The following is a 19,549-nucleotide window of genomic DNA, read 5'->3' as shown; positions in this document are numbered from 1 at the left end:
TCAGCTTCAAAAACTAATTGAACATGTATGATGATAATCAGTACTTAATATTTTTAAGTTGTCTCCCTTCTATTCTAGAACTGGGAGGTTCAAATTATGCATCACATTTTTAGCGGATTTAGCCCATTAGTAGGGTGGGCCAAGGCCCATTTTCTAGTGCAGTTTATTTTTTTTTCCTGCTTAGATAAATGTGTTGATTAGTTACTACTATGCTGTTACTGAAATCCAAACAAGATTGTTCAAGTGAAACCCTTTTAAACCAATTTTGATTAAATTAGAACCTTAGGTTCTGTTTGTTTAAAAGATTTGGAAGGAATTCTAAAGAATGAGATTTTAAATCCCATGAATTGATATGTTCATTTCATTAAATGAAAGAATGAGAATGGAAACTAAATCCCACCTATTTTATAAGGATTGTTATGGAAAATAAATGATTGTTTTATTAACCCTAATCAGTAGTGCTAGGGGTGGCAAATGGGTTGGATTGGGTCGAAACGGGTCATGGGTCGGAACGAGTCATGGGTCGGAATGGGTCAACTAAAAAAGGTTGTTTTGGTTCGGTCGGAACGGGTTAGAGTCAAAAGGTTCGGGTCAGAACGGGTCTGAGTCGGAATGGGTAAAAACGGGTTTCGGGTCTGGTTTCCCAAAAAAAATTCAAAAAAATTAATAAAAAAATATAACTCAAAATATAAATCAAAAACGAAAAATGTAAAAAAAAACTAAAACGTTTCCGCCTTTGCCCTCGTTCTTAAAAAAAGCCGAGAATGAAGAAGATTCCAATTCCAATATATATTAGCCAACTAAACACATGATAGGGATTCTCAAACATTCAATTCCAAATCATTTAAAAAAAGTCTGTGAAATGAACGCGCTCTTAGATGTAATCCATCATTTACATATATTGATAGCGTTGCAAAGTGAAACAAACGATGGGGTTGGTCCATGGATTCTCCTTCAAAAATCATAATCGAGCTGGGGGAACTTGTCAGGATGGCTTGGTAAGCAAGAAAGCAGTTATCCACGCGCCAACTAAACTAAAAAAAGAAAAGCAAAACAAATACTACATATACACACACATATAAAATTTAAGTCCAATATAATTTCGAATAGGGCCCGTTCATCTAGCCTTCGTCCTCTAAAATAGTTGACCTGCCCCTCTAACGTAAATATAATTTTGTATCCACTTATGCATATTTAAAAAGTTTGTTGTTAAAAATAAAAATAATAAAAAAAATTGAATATCATATGTAACTAAATACATTTTCTAAATCCGATTAATTTTATTCTTAAATAAACATTTAAACTTTTCGGCTAAAATAAAACTGGTTTTCCGGGGTACACATTCCACCAAAACGACACCGTATCACACTGGCGGGAACACATAATCCTCTCTCCCGCCAAAACCCCATCGTCTTCTACCCCTCTCCTCCACTCCTCATACAACACTCTTCACTCTCTCACAAAACACACACAAACAAAGCAAAAATGCTGGAGCTTCGTTTGGTTCAAGGAAGCCTGCTGAAGAAGGTGATGGAGTCCATAAAGGACCTGGTGAACGACGCCAACTTCGACTGCTCGGCCACCGGCTTCTCGCTGCAGGCCATGGACTCGAGCCACGTGGCCCTGGTGTCTCTGCTTCTGAGATCGGAGGGGTTCGAGCACTATCGGTGCGACCGGAACCTGTCGATGGGAATGAATCTGGGTAACATGGCCAAGATGCTTCGCTGTGCTGGAAATGATGATATTGTCACCATTAAGGCTGATGACGGCGGTGATTGCGTCACTTTCATGTTTGAAAGCCCTAGTAATGTTTCTTTCGCGTTAACTTTATTATCCTTTTAATTTTAATTTTTTTTGTAGATCTGAAGTCATTAATTAAATTCTAGGGTTATATGGTTAACATTCGTGTTCAGTAAATCCTAGAATTTCTAGGGTTTGGTTTGGGCGGTTTTGGGCTAAAATTCAACTAAAACCTCTGTTTGGTTTCGGTTTTTTGGGTCGGGTTTGGTTCAGTTTTGGTTATTTTGGGTTTACCAATTAAGCTTGAACATTTCGGGTCGAAAAAATGTTTGGCTAAAAATTATATATTTGGGCACAATTTATTTTTTTATCGATAATTAATTTATTATTATACATTTTGGCTAAAATATTTAAGTTGCATATATATATAGAGAGAGAGGAGAAAGTTAAAGTACAAATGAAATTAATGTGTTAATTGTGAGAATCTAAAAGAGTAATTATATATACAAATACAGTAATTATCTAATTACATCACAGAGTAAGTTTGTAATTACACTATAATGCAACTACATAGTTACTTTACTTGTATACACAATTACTCTACTTGATTCTTACAATTAGCAGCATGTTAATTTCATGTGTATTTGATCCAAACCCTATATATATATATATATATTAAGTTCATATACTATATTATTTGAAGTGAAAACAAAAAAAATGGTAAGCTATAAAAATTCGGTTTGGTTTAGTTTTTCAGTTTTTATTACATGCTAAGTTAAAATTGAATCGTAAAACCAAACCATTTTTTTTTCTGGCTTGTTTTTTTTTAGTTTTGGTTTCATGCACACTCTTATCTTAACAGGTTAAACGTTCATTTGATTTGTTATTGTTGTAAATTAAAAGCACAATTGTTGTCTAGATGATTGACCTAGGATTCCTTTTGGTATAACATGTGTGGTTTCACTTCTTTTTTTGTGATTTGAGTGTTTAGTTCTGTTTTGTATCTAGTTTAGGATAATGTTGACTGCTGTGTTTATTGAGTGAATTACTTGAAATGGTACAGATCAAGACAAGATATCTGACTTTGAGATGAAGCTAATGGACATTGACAGTGAGCATTTAGGGATTCCAGAAGCAGAATATGAAGCCATTGTTAGAATGCCATCAACTGAGTTTGCAAGAATCTGCAAAGTCCTTAGCTCTATTGGAGACACCGGTATTGTTTCATGCTTTCATTCACCATACTTTCATACAATCACTTGCCAAAGTTTAACCTAAATCCTAATATTTTAATCAAACTTGTGTAGTTATGATTTCTGTTGCAAAGGAAGGCATAAAGTTTTCCACCAAAGGTGACATTGGCACCGCAAATATTGTGTGCAGACAAAACACTTCTGTCGACAAGGTATTTGATATTCAATAATCATATGAAAATACAAACTTTTTGAGGCAAAAGATTATATGAATTCTGATTACTTTTTGTGTACACTTTTGCAGCCAGAAGAAGCTACAATAATTGAAATGCAGACACCAGTTTCTTTGACATTTGCTTTGAGGTACATGAACTCCTTCACAAAGGCGACTCCATTGGCGAGCCAAGTGACAGTGAGTTTGTCTTCTGAGCTGCCCATTGTGGTGGAATACAAGATTGCAGAGATGGGTTACTTGCGGTTTTATCTAGCTCCAAAGATTGAAGAAGATGAGGAGATGGGCGGTCAGCAGCCCGAGCCTATGGAAACCAAGAAACAACCAGTAAAAAAGCCCAAAACTGAGCCCCAAGCTGAGCCCAAAACCAATGGCGAGCCCAAACGAAGGGTCATGAAGATCGACCTTGATGATGAAGAAGAGGCTGAATTGAAGCCCAAGGTTGAAACCAACACGAATGGTGGAGCAGATGGTTATGTTGAAGTTATTGGTTCTAAGCCCGGGAATGGGATTGTGAAGCCTAAGGTGGAGGCTGATGGTGATGGCGATGAGGTTATGGATGCGAAGCCTAAGATTGAGACGGAAACAAATGTTGAAGCTCAAGTAATGGATGAAGAGTAGAATTTGTTTGTTTGTTTATAATCTATGATGATGGGGTTAATTTTCTTGTGCTAGTAGTGAAAGCAGATTTGTAAACCCTACGCTAGTAATTGGTTTATCGAACTTGATGCTAGTTTTTGGTTGAATTTGGTTTTTTCTTTTAATTTTCTTTTTAATGTGTTTTTAACTACTAAATTCGATTTGGGTTAAAACTTGTTTTTATCTGCCTTATTTTTTTTATGGTGGTTAGTAGTAACGGATATAGTAACAACTATGGTGGTGCAGGCAAGAGAAACTATTAAAAAGATATTGAACAAGAGATGGTGGTTGGTGGCAAAGAGTAAAAATTAGCTGTTCAAAAAGATAAAAAATACTAGGGTCATAGTTCATACTAGGCATGTAAACTAGTCAGGCTAAGCTTACTTCGAGTTATATAAGTAAAGCTAAAGCACAATCGGTGAGCGTTTTTCCAAGCTGAGATTGGGTGGTATAAGCAAGCCAAACCAAACTCAATATTCAACTTGATTTGTTACTCGAGCCTAGAGCTTGAGGTCAACTCGTTTTATGTTTTATTTCTAAAACTAACTCCGCTTGTGAGTAGTTTTTCAAGATTGGCCTTGTCTTGCATGTGATTTACAATATATATATATATATATATATATATATATATATATATTTTGTATTACTGTTTATATATTTTTAATTATAATTTTTATATATACCATAGTATACTCAGTAAGTTCTGTCATGATATAAACAAAAGGCTCGTTTAGACTTGTGAGTCAACTTGAACTTGATAAGTGAAGCTTGAGTTCCGACTTGTTTATTAAATAGGCTTATTTTTAGGGAGCTTGTTTAAGTGCAATTTGATGCAAGCGTTTAACGAGTTGAACTCAAATAGTACACGAGTGCTTGTCTTGTTTACCCCTTATTCCCTAAGCTTTGCTTGTTTCTTGTTTATAAATAGGTTATTTATACATATAGGTAAATATAATAGATGTTATATAGTTAGTTTGCACAAACATATATAATAGTTTTTTATTCTGTAATATATAATTTATTATATTTATATAAATAACTTGCTCGTTTAGACTCACAAACATAGTAAGCTGAATATGTAAAACACGAACTCGAGCTTCATTTATTAAGTGAGCCACAACAAAGCTTGAGCTCAGACTGACACACGAGCAGTTCGACATAAGATGCAGTAACCAGTAACAGTCACAAGAACCAGAAAAAGAACAACGAACAACCGAAGTTTTGAATAAATAATCTGTAAGAAGTTTAAACATAACATACTTTCTAAGGGTATTAAATCTACAATCCTTAACTAAGATCTCTAAACACATATCAAACTAATGGCTTATTTTTTGTATTCCTGTTACAAGCGTGAAGCTTCACAATCCTCAACCTAAACGATTTTGAAAATACCAAAAACGGAAACCTCAAGAGACCAACACATATGATCTAACCTTCTAAATAAGATTATAATGCTCATTTGTTGCTACGCTTTTTCGCTTCACTATAAAGAACAACCCCGATCACTGTCAACGTGTATCCCACCATCCCCGTTACAGAAACCGGATTTCTAAATATTAATATTGAAACAACCACTGCAACCGCCCCCTTTGCATTTCCCAGCACCTGAAAATCCCAGTAAAAAATAAGAATCCTTTTACTTCAAATTTATAGTTTTCTGTTATCTATATATTTTAACTTAACATGTATGCAATTATATTCACTATCCAGTCACAAAAAATAAGAACCCATTTTGACCCGAAAATAAGAACCAATTTTGACCCGAAAGAAATTAACATCTTTTTCAGAACAGCCTGTTCACAACCCGTTCTGACCTGACCTTGTTCTTACCATCATTCTGCCCGACCCGACCCGCCAGTTTTGCTAGACTTAATAAAAAATGAACAAACAAGCGCACCTGAAGAGTAAGAGCGCTGGTGTGTTTAGTAACCAAAAAATTGGTCAAATTCACAAAATACGCGAGCGCAGAGTTGAAAAGCAATAACCAAACAATCCCAAAATCTTGTCTTGCAAGTTCAATTGTTATGCCAACAACATTTTCTTCCATGTATAATGTTGCAGGAAGCAAAAGCACAACAGCAATTGGAGCCATATACAGAAGCAGATTCATAGAGTTCAACTTTTCCCTTTAGAAAAACAACATATTATTTTATTTAAACAAATAATAAAAATCCATGAAAAATGAAATGAATAATTATATACCCTTCAGAAGATAGCAATATCCCTTAAACCACTGTTTTTAAAGCCCTTGCAGCAGTGGCACCAATACACATTATAAACCCAAACAGATGAAAACTCGGCTCGCCCTGATAACAAATTAATTCCAAATGCAAATAATCAAAATCAAATCTTTCATAAATAAGCCCATAAAAATCCGGTTTCACTTTCTAAAGTCAACTATAATGTTTAAACATGCATTATTCATATAAACAATTCATATAAAGCTAGGGTTGCAAACGAGCCGAGCCATTTGCAAGTTACTCGATATCGGATTGATAAAAACTCAAAACAAATCGATCCTCAACAAGCCCGAGCCGGGCCCACGCCTCAAATAAAACTCGTTTAGGCTTGTTGAGCCTTACAGAGCTTAGTGCATTTTTAAGTTCCAACTCTTTTGACCTACTATGTACTAATTTCACACTGTACAGCCGAGCTCGAGTCAAGACTTGACTCATCTAAAGTTACGCACACGAGCTCGAGCTGAGCTTAGGCTTGTTAAGCTTTTCCCCAAATGAGTAAAAATAATTAAAAATGCCATTAATTCATTATTTTAATTAGTAATAAACGAACTGACCCTAAGCCAAGCTCGAGCTTGAAAAACTAACTAACGAGCCGAGATCAAGCTTTAGAAAAAGAGCTTTAAACGAGCCGAAATAGAGTTCAAACTCTCGTAAGTCAAAATGAGCCGAGCTCGAACTTTAGAAAAACAGCTCCAAATGAGCTGAGATTGAGGTCAAGTCAAAAAGAGCTGAGCTTGAGCCTACTTGCTCTTGGACTTAGCTCGGCTCGTTTACATCCATATATAAAGCAATACCAATCACAAAATAGGTGATTCCAAATAATCTTTATTTACATAAATCCAAAACCAATAATAAATCTAAAATATTTAACAAACCAATCAAGGTGTTTAAAATTAGGGTTTATACTTTATACACACAATCTCCAATTAATTACACAAAATTCAGTCTGCATAGTTTTCCTAAACATAATATAAATTAACACAATAACTCAATTAGGCTTCATAAATTATCAATTAATAATAATAATAATAATAATAATATCTTACCCCACTGGCAATAATAACACCGGTGACAACCGGAATGAGCGTCACATAAACCAGCCAGGCCTCCTTCTTCAAGGTAATCAAATACGCAAACACGGCAGTGAAAAACGGCGTCGTAGCACCAATGGCCTGATTAAACGACACGGGCAGATACCTGAGCGAGATGTTCCCACTGACAACGGATGCACAGAAAATGAAGCTCAAAGCGGAGATCTTGAAGAACTGGACATGGGATCTGATGGTCTGCATGGGCACCATACGGAGCCAGGCGATGGCGATGTAACTGAGCAAGGCGCAGGCGGTCATGTGGCACATGGTCAGGAAGATCGGGTACTTGAACCCGTAGTTGGTGAGGAGGTACTTGTTGAGGAGTAAGACGCCTTGGATGAGTACCATGAGGTTACCAGTCCGATTGTGAAGAGGCGGGTCGTGGGTTGGGGTTTTGAGGCGGACATTGGATCCGAAATGATCGGAATTGAAATGGGTTTTGGTGAATTGAATCGGGTTTGGTTTGATTGGATTGGATTGGATTTGGGGGGTGCTGGTGGTGGAGAAGACCGGTGACCGACAATCGACGACCGGCGGCGATTATGATTGGTCGATCGGTCTTGTTATTTGTAGGGAAGAAAGAAAGAAAGAAAGAGGGGTTTGAGATTTGGAATTTATATAATACGTGTTTTAGACATAATTGCATATTACTTTTTTTATTTGACTTTTCAAACATGACTTTTTATTTTATTTGATTGATTTTCTAGTAATATATTTTTATTAACAAAAATAAAGGAGTGGGATTAAATTTTATAAATAGCGACAGGGGAATCATATCGTATTCACTTCCGGAGTGATTTCGCATGAAAGGCGGGCGCTGTTCCGCTTCTATCATCGTTTTCCTCACTTGTTTCTGTTCTTTCTTCTTTGTTTATTTTCAAGTTGTTCACTAATTAGGGGTGTGAATTTATAACATGATACGAAAATCTAACACGAAATTCGTGAGTTTAAGTTGGTATAAACATGTTCGGGTCGGACACGTGAACCCCTTTAACTAAATGGGTCGGGTTCAGGTTTACGTGTACTACACGATTTTTGGGTTTAGGGTGGGTTCGTGCTCATGCCAAATTTTCGGGTTCGGGTCAGGTTGAACCTGCAAAGACGACCTTGTTTAACACCCCGCACCATCACCATCTTTCACCCTTCATTCTTCTCCCTACATCACCATCTCTCACCTTCACACTGCTTGCTATTATCACACAAGAAAAACAATGGGCTGGGGGACTTGAAGAGCAGTGGCAAAGCTTGGGCTTTGCCATGGCGGTAACCGAAGTCACGGACACAAAAATTTCCGGGTCGGCGATTCGGTACGTGTCTGTGGTTTGGGCCGTGTCGGTGGTTCAGTTCGTGTCGGATCAAACAATATGACATCTATATATCTAATTTTTTTTCATTCAATCAAAACGATTGTTCTTGCAATTAAAAAAAACTATACCTAAAATATCCATAATAATACGAGAGCCGAGAGGAGGGTGAGTACCTTAGAAGAAGAATTACAAAGTATCTCGACGACCTTTAAGATTTTTGAATTCTTCAATTATGGATTCCGAATCATTGTATCTTTGTTTTTTCATGATTTACCTAATTAAGAAGATTCAATAGGGTAAGTTGGAGTAAATTTTACCATACAATACCAATTACAAGTTTAATTGACTAATTTCCCCAAATCCCCAATTCACAATTATAAACCCTAATTGTATAATCCTTGAACTATGTTTAACAACACAAAGGTAGAGCAAATAAACTATTACCTTGCGGTGGATCGGGGACCGTGGACGAGCGGCGACGGTGGATGAGTGGCAGATGGCGGTGGTGACGACCAACCTGGAAAACGGCAGAAGGCAGGCATAACTCAAAAGGCAAAAGCAGCCAAGCATGACGCGTGTTTTTTTAAAATGCCCGTTTCATTTTTTATAAGTTTTGTTATGTAACAATTTACAATAAGCCCCTCCAAATTTGAGTTATATTAAAAACTAAGTTTTTTATAATTTTTATAACTTTTGTTTATAAAACCCGTGAGGTTTTATAAAAAAAAAATCAAACGATAGGGTATTATATTTAAAAAAAATTTGGTGGTGACCGGTAGCTTTTTGGAAAAATAAATTGGCAGTGACCGCGCTTAATACCTATAAAAATTTTTGAAAAAAATCACGAAATTTACCTTATTAATGGAAAAACGACATTGATCGGGGCCACCCTCGGTCCCTTCATAGCTGCGCCCCTGCCGATTTGGTACCGTCGGTATCGAATCGGTACCAAAATTTTGAGTTTTCGGGATCGGTATGGTATGGTATGTTACTGGTATTTCCCGAAATTTACCTTAAATACCGGTACCGAACCGAACATTTCGGTACCGGTACCAAAATTTTACGATTTTCGGGATCGGGATTTTCGGTACTGTTATGGTACCGAGCTCTAGGGGTACAAATGAGCCGAGCCGAGCCCGAGCTCGACTAGTTTAACTTACACATTGCGCTTGGCTCGTTTCGAGCTCTATTTTCAAAGCTCAAGCTCGGCTCGTAAGTAGATTTTCAAGCTCGAGCTCGGCTCGGGTTCGGCTCGTTTACTATTTATCAGTTATTTTTTATTAATTATAATTATTTTTATATATTTTTTCTATTATAATATTTTATGTATAAAATAATATATATTATTTAGTTATTTTTATTTATTTTTTCATATATTATTTATATTAGTTAATAAATATTAAATATATATTTTAAAAAAATATAAAAATGGCAGGCTCGTTTAGGCTCGCGAGCCGGCTCGAGCTCATTAAGTGAAGCTCGGGCTCGAGCTTGTTTATTAAACCAGCTTACTTTTAGGCTCGAGCTCGGGCTCAGGCTCGATTCAGCTCAGCTCGATCGAGCTTTTTAACGAGCCGATCTTGAATAGCTCGCGAGCAGCTCGACTCATTTGCACCCCTACCTAGCTCATACCTAGGCTAAATGGAATAGTTATAAAGATGATTATCAGTGTCATCATCTATCATATTATTCGTTACAATTAAAAGTTCAGAGAAGAGAACGATAATATTTTTGAAGAAATTAAATGTTACAATTAATCACTTCTAACTTCATCCACTTTTTCTTTATTTCACCTAAAGAAAATAGTTTACCCTTACTTAACATCTCATAGTTTAATTTAAAAACAATTCTTAAATTATTGTATGAGAGTATTGAAGATTTTATAACCCGCTAAATTTTGATTAGCTCGTCTTTAACGACCTTTAATCCATAATCGGAAAGCTTTTCTGTCTGTTCATTAATACGAGCTTCGGAGCTTGTAAAAAGTATAACCAATCCCCTTAATTTTTCCCATTCCTACTATGTTATTATTCTGACTTTTCTAGATGACCAAAAATTATTAACAGTGAATTTTTTTTCCATTACGATACACAGTTTTATTTTTTACATTTTGTAAATGTTAAAAAAACGATCCACATGCAGTCATGGATGATATTTAAAAACTTTGAAGTGTTTATTTATTTATTTATTTCATATTCACTTTGTTATGATCTTATATTTTCAACAAATAATTTATACAACAAGAGTTCTTAAATTTAATGCGTTATCACAAAAAATCTCAAATATACTTTTTAATACAAGAGATAAATGTAAACATTAAATCTTCTTAAATCCTTCATGGAATAACTTTTGTTATGATGGCCCTTTCTTTATACATTCTAGTCAATAGGCTAGCTCTTCACAAATTTCATTTTCCGTTATACCATCAATTTCGAGATGTTTATAATTGTCATAGTACTTTTTTTCGAACATGGTTTCGAGACTACCCTCAATATCCTAATGAGCTGAAGAAACACTAGTTCAACCGTCGACCTAGATAGCTAGCTTTTAGGTTAAAGTTAGTCTTTCTTACGGGGGTAATATATAATCCTGTTGATCTGAGTGGAGTAACCTACACAACAATAGACCGTGAGCTCGTCACGAGAAGGAGGAGGGAGAGATTTCTCGTAACCACCCTCCAGCGTGATAACCAGTATGGGTAACCGTAAAATATAAGAGAGCTAGGCACTAGAGAATACTTGCGTATGAATCAGAATCCTTTTATCGTTGGTGTTAGGGTGGTATTTATAGCCGAAGGGTAGGAGAGAAGGGAATGGGTCAGCTGCATTGTCAGAAGATCCACCAATCATTGAGCTCGCACTATGTAGTCTATTGATGATGTGTTGTTGTTTTATTGGTTGGGAGTCCCTTTCATGCCATACCTAGGATAATCTTTTGATCAATCCTTCTAGAATGTCGGAGGTAACGCGTAGCGTAAGGTGGGGCCTCTACCCCCGTCGTATTCCTTCTAAGTTGTCAGATTTATTGGTAACTAGCAATGCTCCTTGGAATGTGTAGACCCTTCCGTGAAGGCTTTTATTCTTTTCAAGTGGGTCCTGGACCCTACCTCTTCATGAGTCTTCCTGGGACAAATGTTAACCGTCAATACTGATTTTTTGAGTTTTGACGCTCAGTTGCGAAGCTTGGTCATAGTCACAGCAGTGACCGAAGTTACGGACCCAAAAATTTTCGGGTCGGAGATTCAATTTGGGTGGTAAGTCAATTTAGGTCGGGTCATACAATATGAAATCTAAGTATCTAATTTTTCTTCATTCATTCAAAGTTCAAACGATTGTTCTTACAATAACAATAAAAAACAAAAAAAGATAAATTTTTAACCAACAAATACCTAAAATATTCATGATATTACGAGTAGAATAGTGAGTACCTAGAAGAAGAATTACCCGTTTATTCATCATCCTTTTAAAAAAAAAGAATGAATAATATCTTATTTTCTCATGATTTACCTAATTAAAAAGATTCAATAGGATTGAGTTAAACCAAAATTTCACCAAACAATATCAGTTATAAGTTTAATTGATCAATTTCTCTAAATCATCAATGCCATAATTATAAACCTAATTTTATAATCCTTTAACAATAATCAATATAGATGCAATACAATGTTTAACAACTCAACAATGGTGAATAATAAACTAAAATTAACAATTACCTTGTTGATTAGTGATTGCGATGTGCGGTTACTCGGTGCTGCGACGTTTGTGGTGTCTCCAAGGCTGAAGGCGTTGTCCTGTGTGTGGTGGCCGGTGGTCTCCAAGGCGGTGGCCGACAACGGCGGGTGGCGGTGTGTGCTTAGTGGTGACCGGTGGTCTCTAGTGAGATAGTGCCTTTGCGTTATAAACTGAATGAATGCTAGATGGTTTTCAAATCCTAACCCATGGGCAATACCTTTTTTTTAACAAGTTTATTATTATTGTTACAAATAGCCCCCTTCAAGTTTGAGTTTTATAAAACAAAACTTTTAGCATTTGACGAGTATTTATTTATAAACATGCGAGGGTTTATAAAAATCAAAAGGGGTATCATATAAAAAAATTCAGTGGTGACCGTTAGCTTTTTGAAAAATTATATGGAGGTGGCCCCGCTCAATACCTATAAAAATTTTCGGACAAAAATCATGAAATTTACCCTATTAACCAAAAAACGGCAGTGTCTGGGACTACCCCTGGTCCCCATGAACCTTCGCCCCTATTGACGCTCCAGACCTAACTCACCTGGAGCACCATCAAGGAGGAAACCCACCATTGTAAGAAAAAAAACCTTTTCAGTTAGTCTTCGAACACGGGACCTCAAAGATCTCAAACCTTAACCATCATCACCACGCCATTGGAACAAAAGGTCAATTGATATAATCGTCAGAGTACGTACTCTGATACGAGTAATATCTGGCTGGAATAATCATTCAACAACCTTTTCATCAATAATCACGGAATGGCTACGACTTATGAAACATACCAATAATGATTTACCTAAACAAAATGAAAGTGAAATCGCAATACTCTTATCATCACCAATATTGATATAACTAAACAAAATGAAAGTAAAATTGAAATGCTCTCATCATCACCAACTAGTGAATAAATATTAAAAATGAAGATAGTATCACAAATGGCCAAAAATAGTGACATCTTAAGCATCCTTTTGTAAAGGATGATAAACTTATAGTTGTGTACGTACGCATGTATTTTATTAGCAAAGTAAAACAAGAAGTACAAGGGTTAAAAGATATGATCGATTATCAGACTCGATAACTGTGTCTCAAGAAATAGATACGTAAGATGCATATGATAGTACATGTAACGAGAGTATTGCTAAAAATTATTATCTAGGAACTATTAGAAGAAACTTTGTGTTTTTAACACTATACATATGTCGATCACAAACACTGAAAAATCTAGAAAATTAGGTTAATCATAAATCTAGCAAAAAGTTTCATATCTTCATAAAGGCTAGTGTTGATCAGTTCTTCATGAAAGTAATAGAAAGCATGATAAATTATACTAAACCTACGAACCTATTACAGCAGGGAGAGTAGTAACTGCGACGGAGAATGATGCAAACCAACATGATTGTCAGCTTGGTTGAGTTCCCCTTTAAGATATGTAGTTAAGGATGAGGTTTATGGTATCTTGATATTGAAACCGTGAGAGATAGAGGAGCACGATTTCGGTATTGTGTTTGGGTTGATTATGATGTTAATCTTTATCTCTCTTTATATACATCCAATTGGAAATCCTTTATTAGTTAATTAAGGGTAATATGATTTAGCAAACTAATATATATAACAAGGTATAATTAATATTTTGATATATCATAATATAAATGATTATCATGACCATATATAATAATAAATACATATTATTGTATTTATTCTTACAACTCGTTGATAAACGCATATACATGGCACTATTCGAGTTACAAAAATCAGGAAAAACATTCTATAAACAGAATTTATTTCACAATGATTTTTGGGTAGAGTCATGCATGCACATTGTAATCGTTTAAAGAGTATCAAGAGAGTCCCAACATAAAATCAGTTCTTGTGTTCTAGGGATTGCTTTTATGATTCTTGTTTGTTTCTTAGCCGTCGAATCTTCCTAGACTTATGTTTCTTTGAGTGTGGAAGACGAAGCCATTGACCCATTATCATGTCTAACTAGTAACTGCTTTGTTTTTTATGATTTTAGTTTGCTCATTGATAAATCTATTTAGTATGCTAGTTTCAGTCAAGCTAATATTAGTTCTTTTTACTCATTCAAAATTTCATACATAAACAGTACTATAAATCAATAAAACTAATGTGGCTCCTTTTTTTTTTTTTTCTCTGTCCTTAACCTGGCCTTTTTATTTGTTATTCCCGTTGAAGTGTCTCAGAGTAGAACTTTTCACACTCAAAAGAGTCTTTATCTGAAATATGAATAAAATGAAGCATTCCCATGAAGGTCCCCACAACAGTAGAAGTCTTATACGTTTAACATCCACGGTCCACCCTCATCCATCGAATCTTCCTAGATTTATGTTCCCGAGATGATGGTAGATGAAGCCATTGATTCATTAGAGCGTTCTCATCCGATTTTCTAAAATTTTATGAGAGGAGTTTGTAAATTATAGGATGAGGTTTTGAGTGGCTGTGAGTGTAAATTATATGGTGGAGAGAAAAATTATAGTGATTTTTTGTTTGAGAAAATGGTAGTGATTATTTGTAAACTATAGGATAGAGTTAGAAAACTGTAATGATTAAAGTACAAAATAAATATTATTTAAGTAAACATAAGAGATAAACTTACTGTTTTTTAGTGTAATTATAGAAATTGAGATAGGGGATTTGTTGAGAATGCTCTTAGGCTATGTGTAGTGGGGGCTACAAATTGGGGGTGGGTAAGTGTTATATGGCGCACAATCAGCAAAGGGGGAATTATTGTTTTAGGGGTGTAGGGGGGGGGGGGTATGTATGCATGCTACACACGAAAGAATATAATAATAACATTCTTCAAACATGAAATGGCGACAAAAACACGTTGCCCCCTTGTCGCCCTCTTATCGCCGGGGGGGGGGGGGGGGGTTCCTCTTTAAAACCGTGCAAATTCGCTCTATTTTGTTGTCCACTACACATAGCCTTATTGAGACTAACTTTTTTTGAATATTACCGAGACGAACTAGTGGCATGTGTTTCCTTTGTTGTCGTCTTGGATGTTTCCTTCTAATAGAGATCGACAATTTGCTTCGAATGAAAAAAATATGAAAGTATGAAAAATATGAAAAATATTCTTCTCTTGAACTTCGGATCCCAAATTTAAGTGACTATGAAAAATATGTAGAACAAAAAGAGTATCAAACCTAATAAATATGAACTGGACACGCGAAACTGTGCAAAAACGATGAGAGTTTGTGTCTCGTATTTTAATTGTTTGTCACAAAAGAAAGTTATTTAGTAATACAAGGTAAATTATTTTTTGTTGTCTACCTAAAACTAAAAGTTTACTCTATCTAAACCTTTAGTCATGTGTGTTTGTTTGTAAAATCATCAAAGTTACACTCCAATCCTTTTTGCATTTAAAAGAACATTTCATCACAAGACCCTTGTTTACTTTCTTGTGCACATGCATGTTGGAACATATTTGTACCCGGTGCGCGCTCGGTGGTACAGTTGACCATTACAATACTTAATTTCTACGCAAATTTTGTTAGCCTTACAAAACTAAAATATGTTTTTAGGATGATTAAAATTCGACATAAATTTTTTCTGAAAAAATTTCTGTTTGAATACATGTGGTTTGATTGTTCCATCTATTTGTATACAATTTTGAAACCTTTATCGCTTTGAATACAAATATATTTTAATTATATCGATTTATATACCACTTCCAAATGAAGTTAAACAGATCTGTTAAACCCCAAATACGTCAGGGGTACTTTCGTCATTTTCAGTTAAAAACTAACCCCTGCAATGATCTGGTAAATGATATAATGCAGATTAATCCTTTAATGGCCCGTTCAAAAAATAATAAAAATCCTTTAATGACACCAGAAGATCAAAAAATAAACATTCATAATACTTGTCCATATCCATAAAGCCAAAAATAACCCAATCGAACATATCATAAACAAAACTAAATGCAAACTTTCATTTCATAACTTGTAAAATCATCTACATACATTTAACAAATCTACAAATTGACCTTTACAAACGATTACCCAATTTTTCATGTTAATTGACAAGATAATATATTATAAAGAAAACTAGACTACAAAATAGGACATGGTTCAATCTCTTGTTCTCTATATCCCGTTTCCGGACCATTTCTTCGTGATTCTTAGGTGGTGTTTGTTTTTTGCTTAAAACATCTGCAGGAGGCTTATGTCTGCGGGCCCGCAGACATAAGCTTCTGAAGTGTGACACCCGGTAAATTCCCAATCCCTTAAACTAAGTAATCACCTAATAATTAGGTGATTGTAAATATTATGCGCACCATACAGCGCGGGCATTTGTTATGTTTGCCCTGCGCGAGCGCGCCATGTTAGTCAGCGCGTGCATTTGTTATGTGCGCCCTGCGCGAGCGCGCCATGTTAGTCAGCGCGTGCATTTGTTATGTGCGCCCTGCGCGAGCGCGCCATGTTAGTCAGCGCGGGCATTTGTTATGTTTGCCCTGCGCGAGCGCGCCATGTTAGTCAGCGCGTGCATTTGTTATGTGCGCCCTGCGCGAGCGCGCCATGTTAGTCAGCGCGTGCATTTGTTATGTGCGCCCTGCGCGAGCGCGCCATGTTAGTCAGCGCGTGCATTTGTTATGTGCAACCTGCGCAAGCGCACCATGTTAAGAACCAGCGTGAGCATATGTTATATGCGCCATGCGCGAATGTTTTGGCTTTATGTTTTCATGTAACTTAACGTTATGTTGACTATGGGTTGACCATCCCGCATGATGCTAAGGCGGGTGCATCCTAAATCGTTTATGCGCGTGCGGAAGGGAACTAACCTCCCCGCATGGCGGGAACATTGAGAGCTAGTTTGTCTGAAGCTCCAAGATGGAATTGACTTCAACATGACTGATCACTATGTTGAAATACCAAGACCACCTGGAGAATCTACAAATGAAACTCAATATCCCTAACTGCGAGAAGGTTACGCACCTACCCGCAGCAAAGAAATGTCCTTCACGCAGAAAGCTATGCGCACAAAGTGATGCGCACAGAACACTTAGTCTATTCTCCAGACATAAGGAGATTACTCCCGCCCAAAAAGGGAAACAGTAGCGTGTTTCAGAGATTTTTTTTCACTTTTTACTGTACACTGACAAAAGTACCTGAAAAAGCACACTGTAACATGAAAAGTCAACTGTCAGCCACCCTATTCTCACCAACCCCAGACCTGCATGTCCTGTCCAAATCAAATCAAGATCTTTTAACCACTCCTCCACTTTTAAATAAACAATAAACAATAATAATTTCCATACTTTATCATCATTACACCTAGATATGAAAAGATTACAATCCCCTAAAGCAAGGGATTGTGTTCCCTTGAGTTTGCCTATAAATATGTAACCTAAATTATCACTCAAAACACACTTCAAAGAACTGCAAACTTGCACTAATCATCTCCCAAAGCATCCGTTATTTTCGATTCCGTTCCAGTTACTAGACCTTCGATTCCGAGGCCAACACCAAGAAAACCAGAATCTCGATTAATCCCTTAACAAGAACCACAGGTGAGTCTCACAGCCCCTATTTTCGCTGTTTTCACTGTTTTTAAACTGTTTTCGGGGCGAGGGACACGTACTTAAAACTATGTTTTATGTGATACTCTTACAAGCAATACAAGCAATTATGTGTTTAAATAATGTTTCATTATGGTGTATTTACGAGCAATGCAAACGGTATCTATGGTTTTCGATGTATGTGCGCCAGAATTCGAGTAAGTGATCACTTTACCATTGGAACTCTAAGGGTAGGGACTGCTGGTTTGATCCACCCACTCGTAGGGGTCGCACCTCTTTGCATGGACGAGTGCCTAGTATGGTCATGGGGCAGTACTATGGGTTTGAGCCCGCTCGTAGGGGTCGCGCCTCTTTGCATGGACGAGCGCCTTGTTTTCCGGCACAACGTCCGCGCGTAACCCGCGGGACGGAATTATTGATTAGCTCGTAGTGGCAGCGCCACTTTGCATAGACGAGCACAGTTCCCAGAAATGTTCGCGCGTAACCCGCGGAACGATTTTATCAGAATATGTTGATAGGACTATGTTTTACCAAGCATGTGTTTTAATGATGCTATCAGAATTATGTTTCAGAATGATTTGTATCAAGATTATGATGCAAACACGATTTATCAAGTTACTAAAACTTGTGTACTCACTCAGTTTATACTGATTCAAATGTTTTTACGTGTCTTTCAGGAGATAACTAGGTAGCGCATGGAGTCACACTTAGAGCACCTCACGCTGAACATCTAAAACTAGCTTTTTGGAAGATTTTAGTTCTATCCCTTCGTTGCGCGTGGTTGTTCCCGCCGCGCAAGGGGATATGGCGTGGAAATCTTCAACAGTTTCTATACTTGGATGTTTCTATGTAATTTTTAATCAATGTAATGTATTTATATTAAACTTTTCATGCGAAATGAAAATCTTTGAATGTTTGCAATGGCCCGTGCTTAATTATCAATCCCCACTCGTGCGCGCCCGGCTGTTTCCGCCGCTCAGGGCCGGGTGTGACAACAGGCGGGGTACTTCACCATTGGGAGGCTTTTCCTGCGGGAACAGCTGGCGTACTGCGGAACCAGTTGGTCTTTGCGCAGACGTCCCTCTTCAAGGTGAGTCTTGCGTGTCCAACTGGGCCCTGTTGGGACCTACCTCTTCAATATTTCATAACCAATTTATGTAGAACATCTTTTCATCAAATATTTCCTTTGAATTTATAATTCAAACGTTCGGTTTAATCATCGTTATCTCATTCCCTTTGGCTTTAATACGAAAACTTAGCAGCTAGTTATTATGATCTCATCAAATGAGAACTTAAACCAATAAACTATTACTTATAGATAACTGTTAGGTTAGTTACCAGTGTAGCACACGAGTTGGAATAAATAGATTTATTTAAACAATAACACAATGTCAAACACAAGAAATTATGTTCAACATATATAAAGATATATTATACGGTAGAATAAATTACACATTACATAATATGAAAAAAAAGTCGTTCGAAAATTCATAAATCCCTAAATATTTCGTTGTACACAATATTTATAGTTTTATTTGTACTTTACTTTCTATATCAAAACTTAGTAGTTTCATATTGTTTGTACTTTAACTCTAGACAATGTAACGTATAATTGGCCATGAGTTAAAATAAATTGTCCAAAAACAAAGCAACCATCTATAGTGGCTAACCGCTTTTATTAATCTTTATTGCAAAACAAAAGAAGTGAAAATTTCATTCTTTGAAATTAATTATTTTATCTAAAGGTGTAGGATTTTTCTTTTTAAAAATAAAAGTGTGAGTTCCAGTATTACCTCCGGATATGATTTCCGTTTCTATAACACGGTTATCATATT

At 36.3% G+C, this 19,549-nt stretch overlaps 1 protein-coding gene and 1 pseudogene across 2 annotated transcripts; one reads left to right on the top strand and one right to left on the bottom strand.

The window, feature by feature from the left end:
• The first annotated feature begins 1,470 nt into the window (after positions 1 to 1,470).
• LOC143580212 (proliferating cell nuclear antigen-like) lies at positions 1,471 to 3,909 on the top strand. The gene is made up of 4 exons (XM_077063303.1): positions 1,471 to 1,804; positions 2,804 to 2,956; positions 3,048 to 3,145; positions 3,238 to 3,909. The coding sequence occupies exons 1-4, from the start codon at positions 1,486 to 1,488 to the stop codon at positions 3,784 to 3,786; spliced, it is 1,119 nt and encodes a 372-aa protein (XP_076919418.1). The 5' UTR covers positions 1,471 to 1,485; the 3' UTR covers positions 3,787 to 3,909.
• Positions 3,910 to 5,005: 1,096 nt separating this feature from the next.
• LOC143580211 (putative sugar phosphate/phosphate translocator At3g11320) lies at positions 5,006 to 7,542 on the bottom strand (annotated as a pseudogene). The gene is made up of 4 exons (XR_013143603.1): positions 7,091 to 7,542; positions 6,007 to 6,110; positions 5,702 to 5,930; positions 5,006 to 5,409 (listed from the first exon to the last, which is right to left on the bottom strand). The product of XR_013143603.1 is annotated as a putative sugar phosphate/phosphate translocator At3g11320 (transcript).
• Positions 7,543 to 19,549: the final 12,007 nt, after the last annotated feature.

The sequence above is a fragment of the Bidens hawaiensis genome, unplaced genomic scaffold, assembly GCF_021521415.1.
Source record: "Bidens hawaiensis isolate Kalapana, Puna unplaced genomic scaffold, B.hawaiensis_p1.1 tig00030279_1, whole genome shotgun sequence".
NCBI classification, from domain to species: domain Eukaryota; kingdom Viridiplantae; phylum Streptophyta; class Magnoliopsida; order Asterales; family Asteraceae; genus Bidens; species Bidens hawaiensis.
The sequence above is the reverse complement of the archived record's forward strand: the minus strand, read 5'-3'. Positions and strand labels throughout refer to the sequence as shown.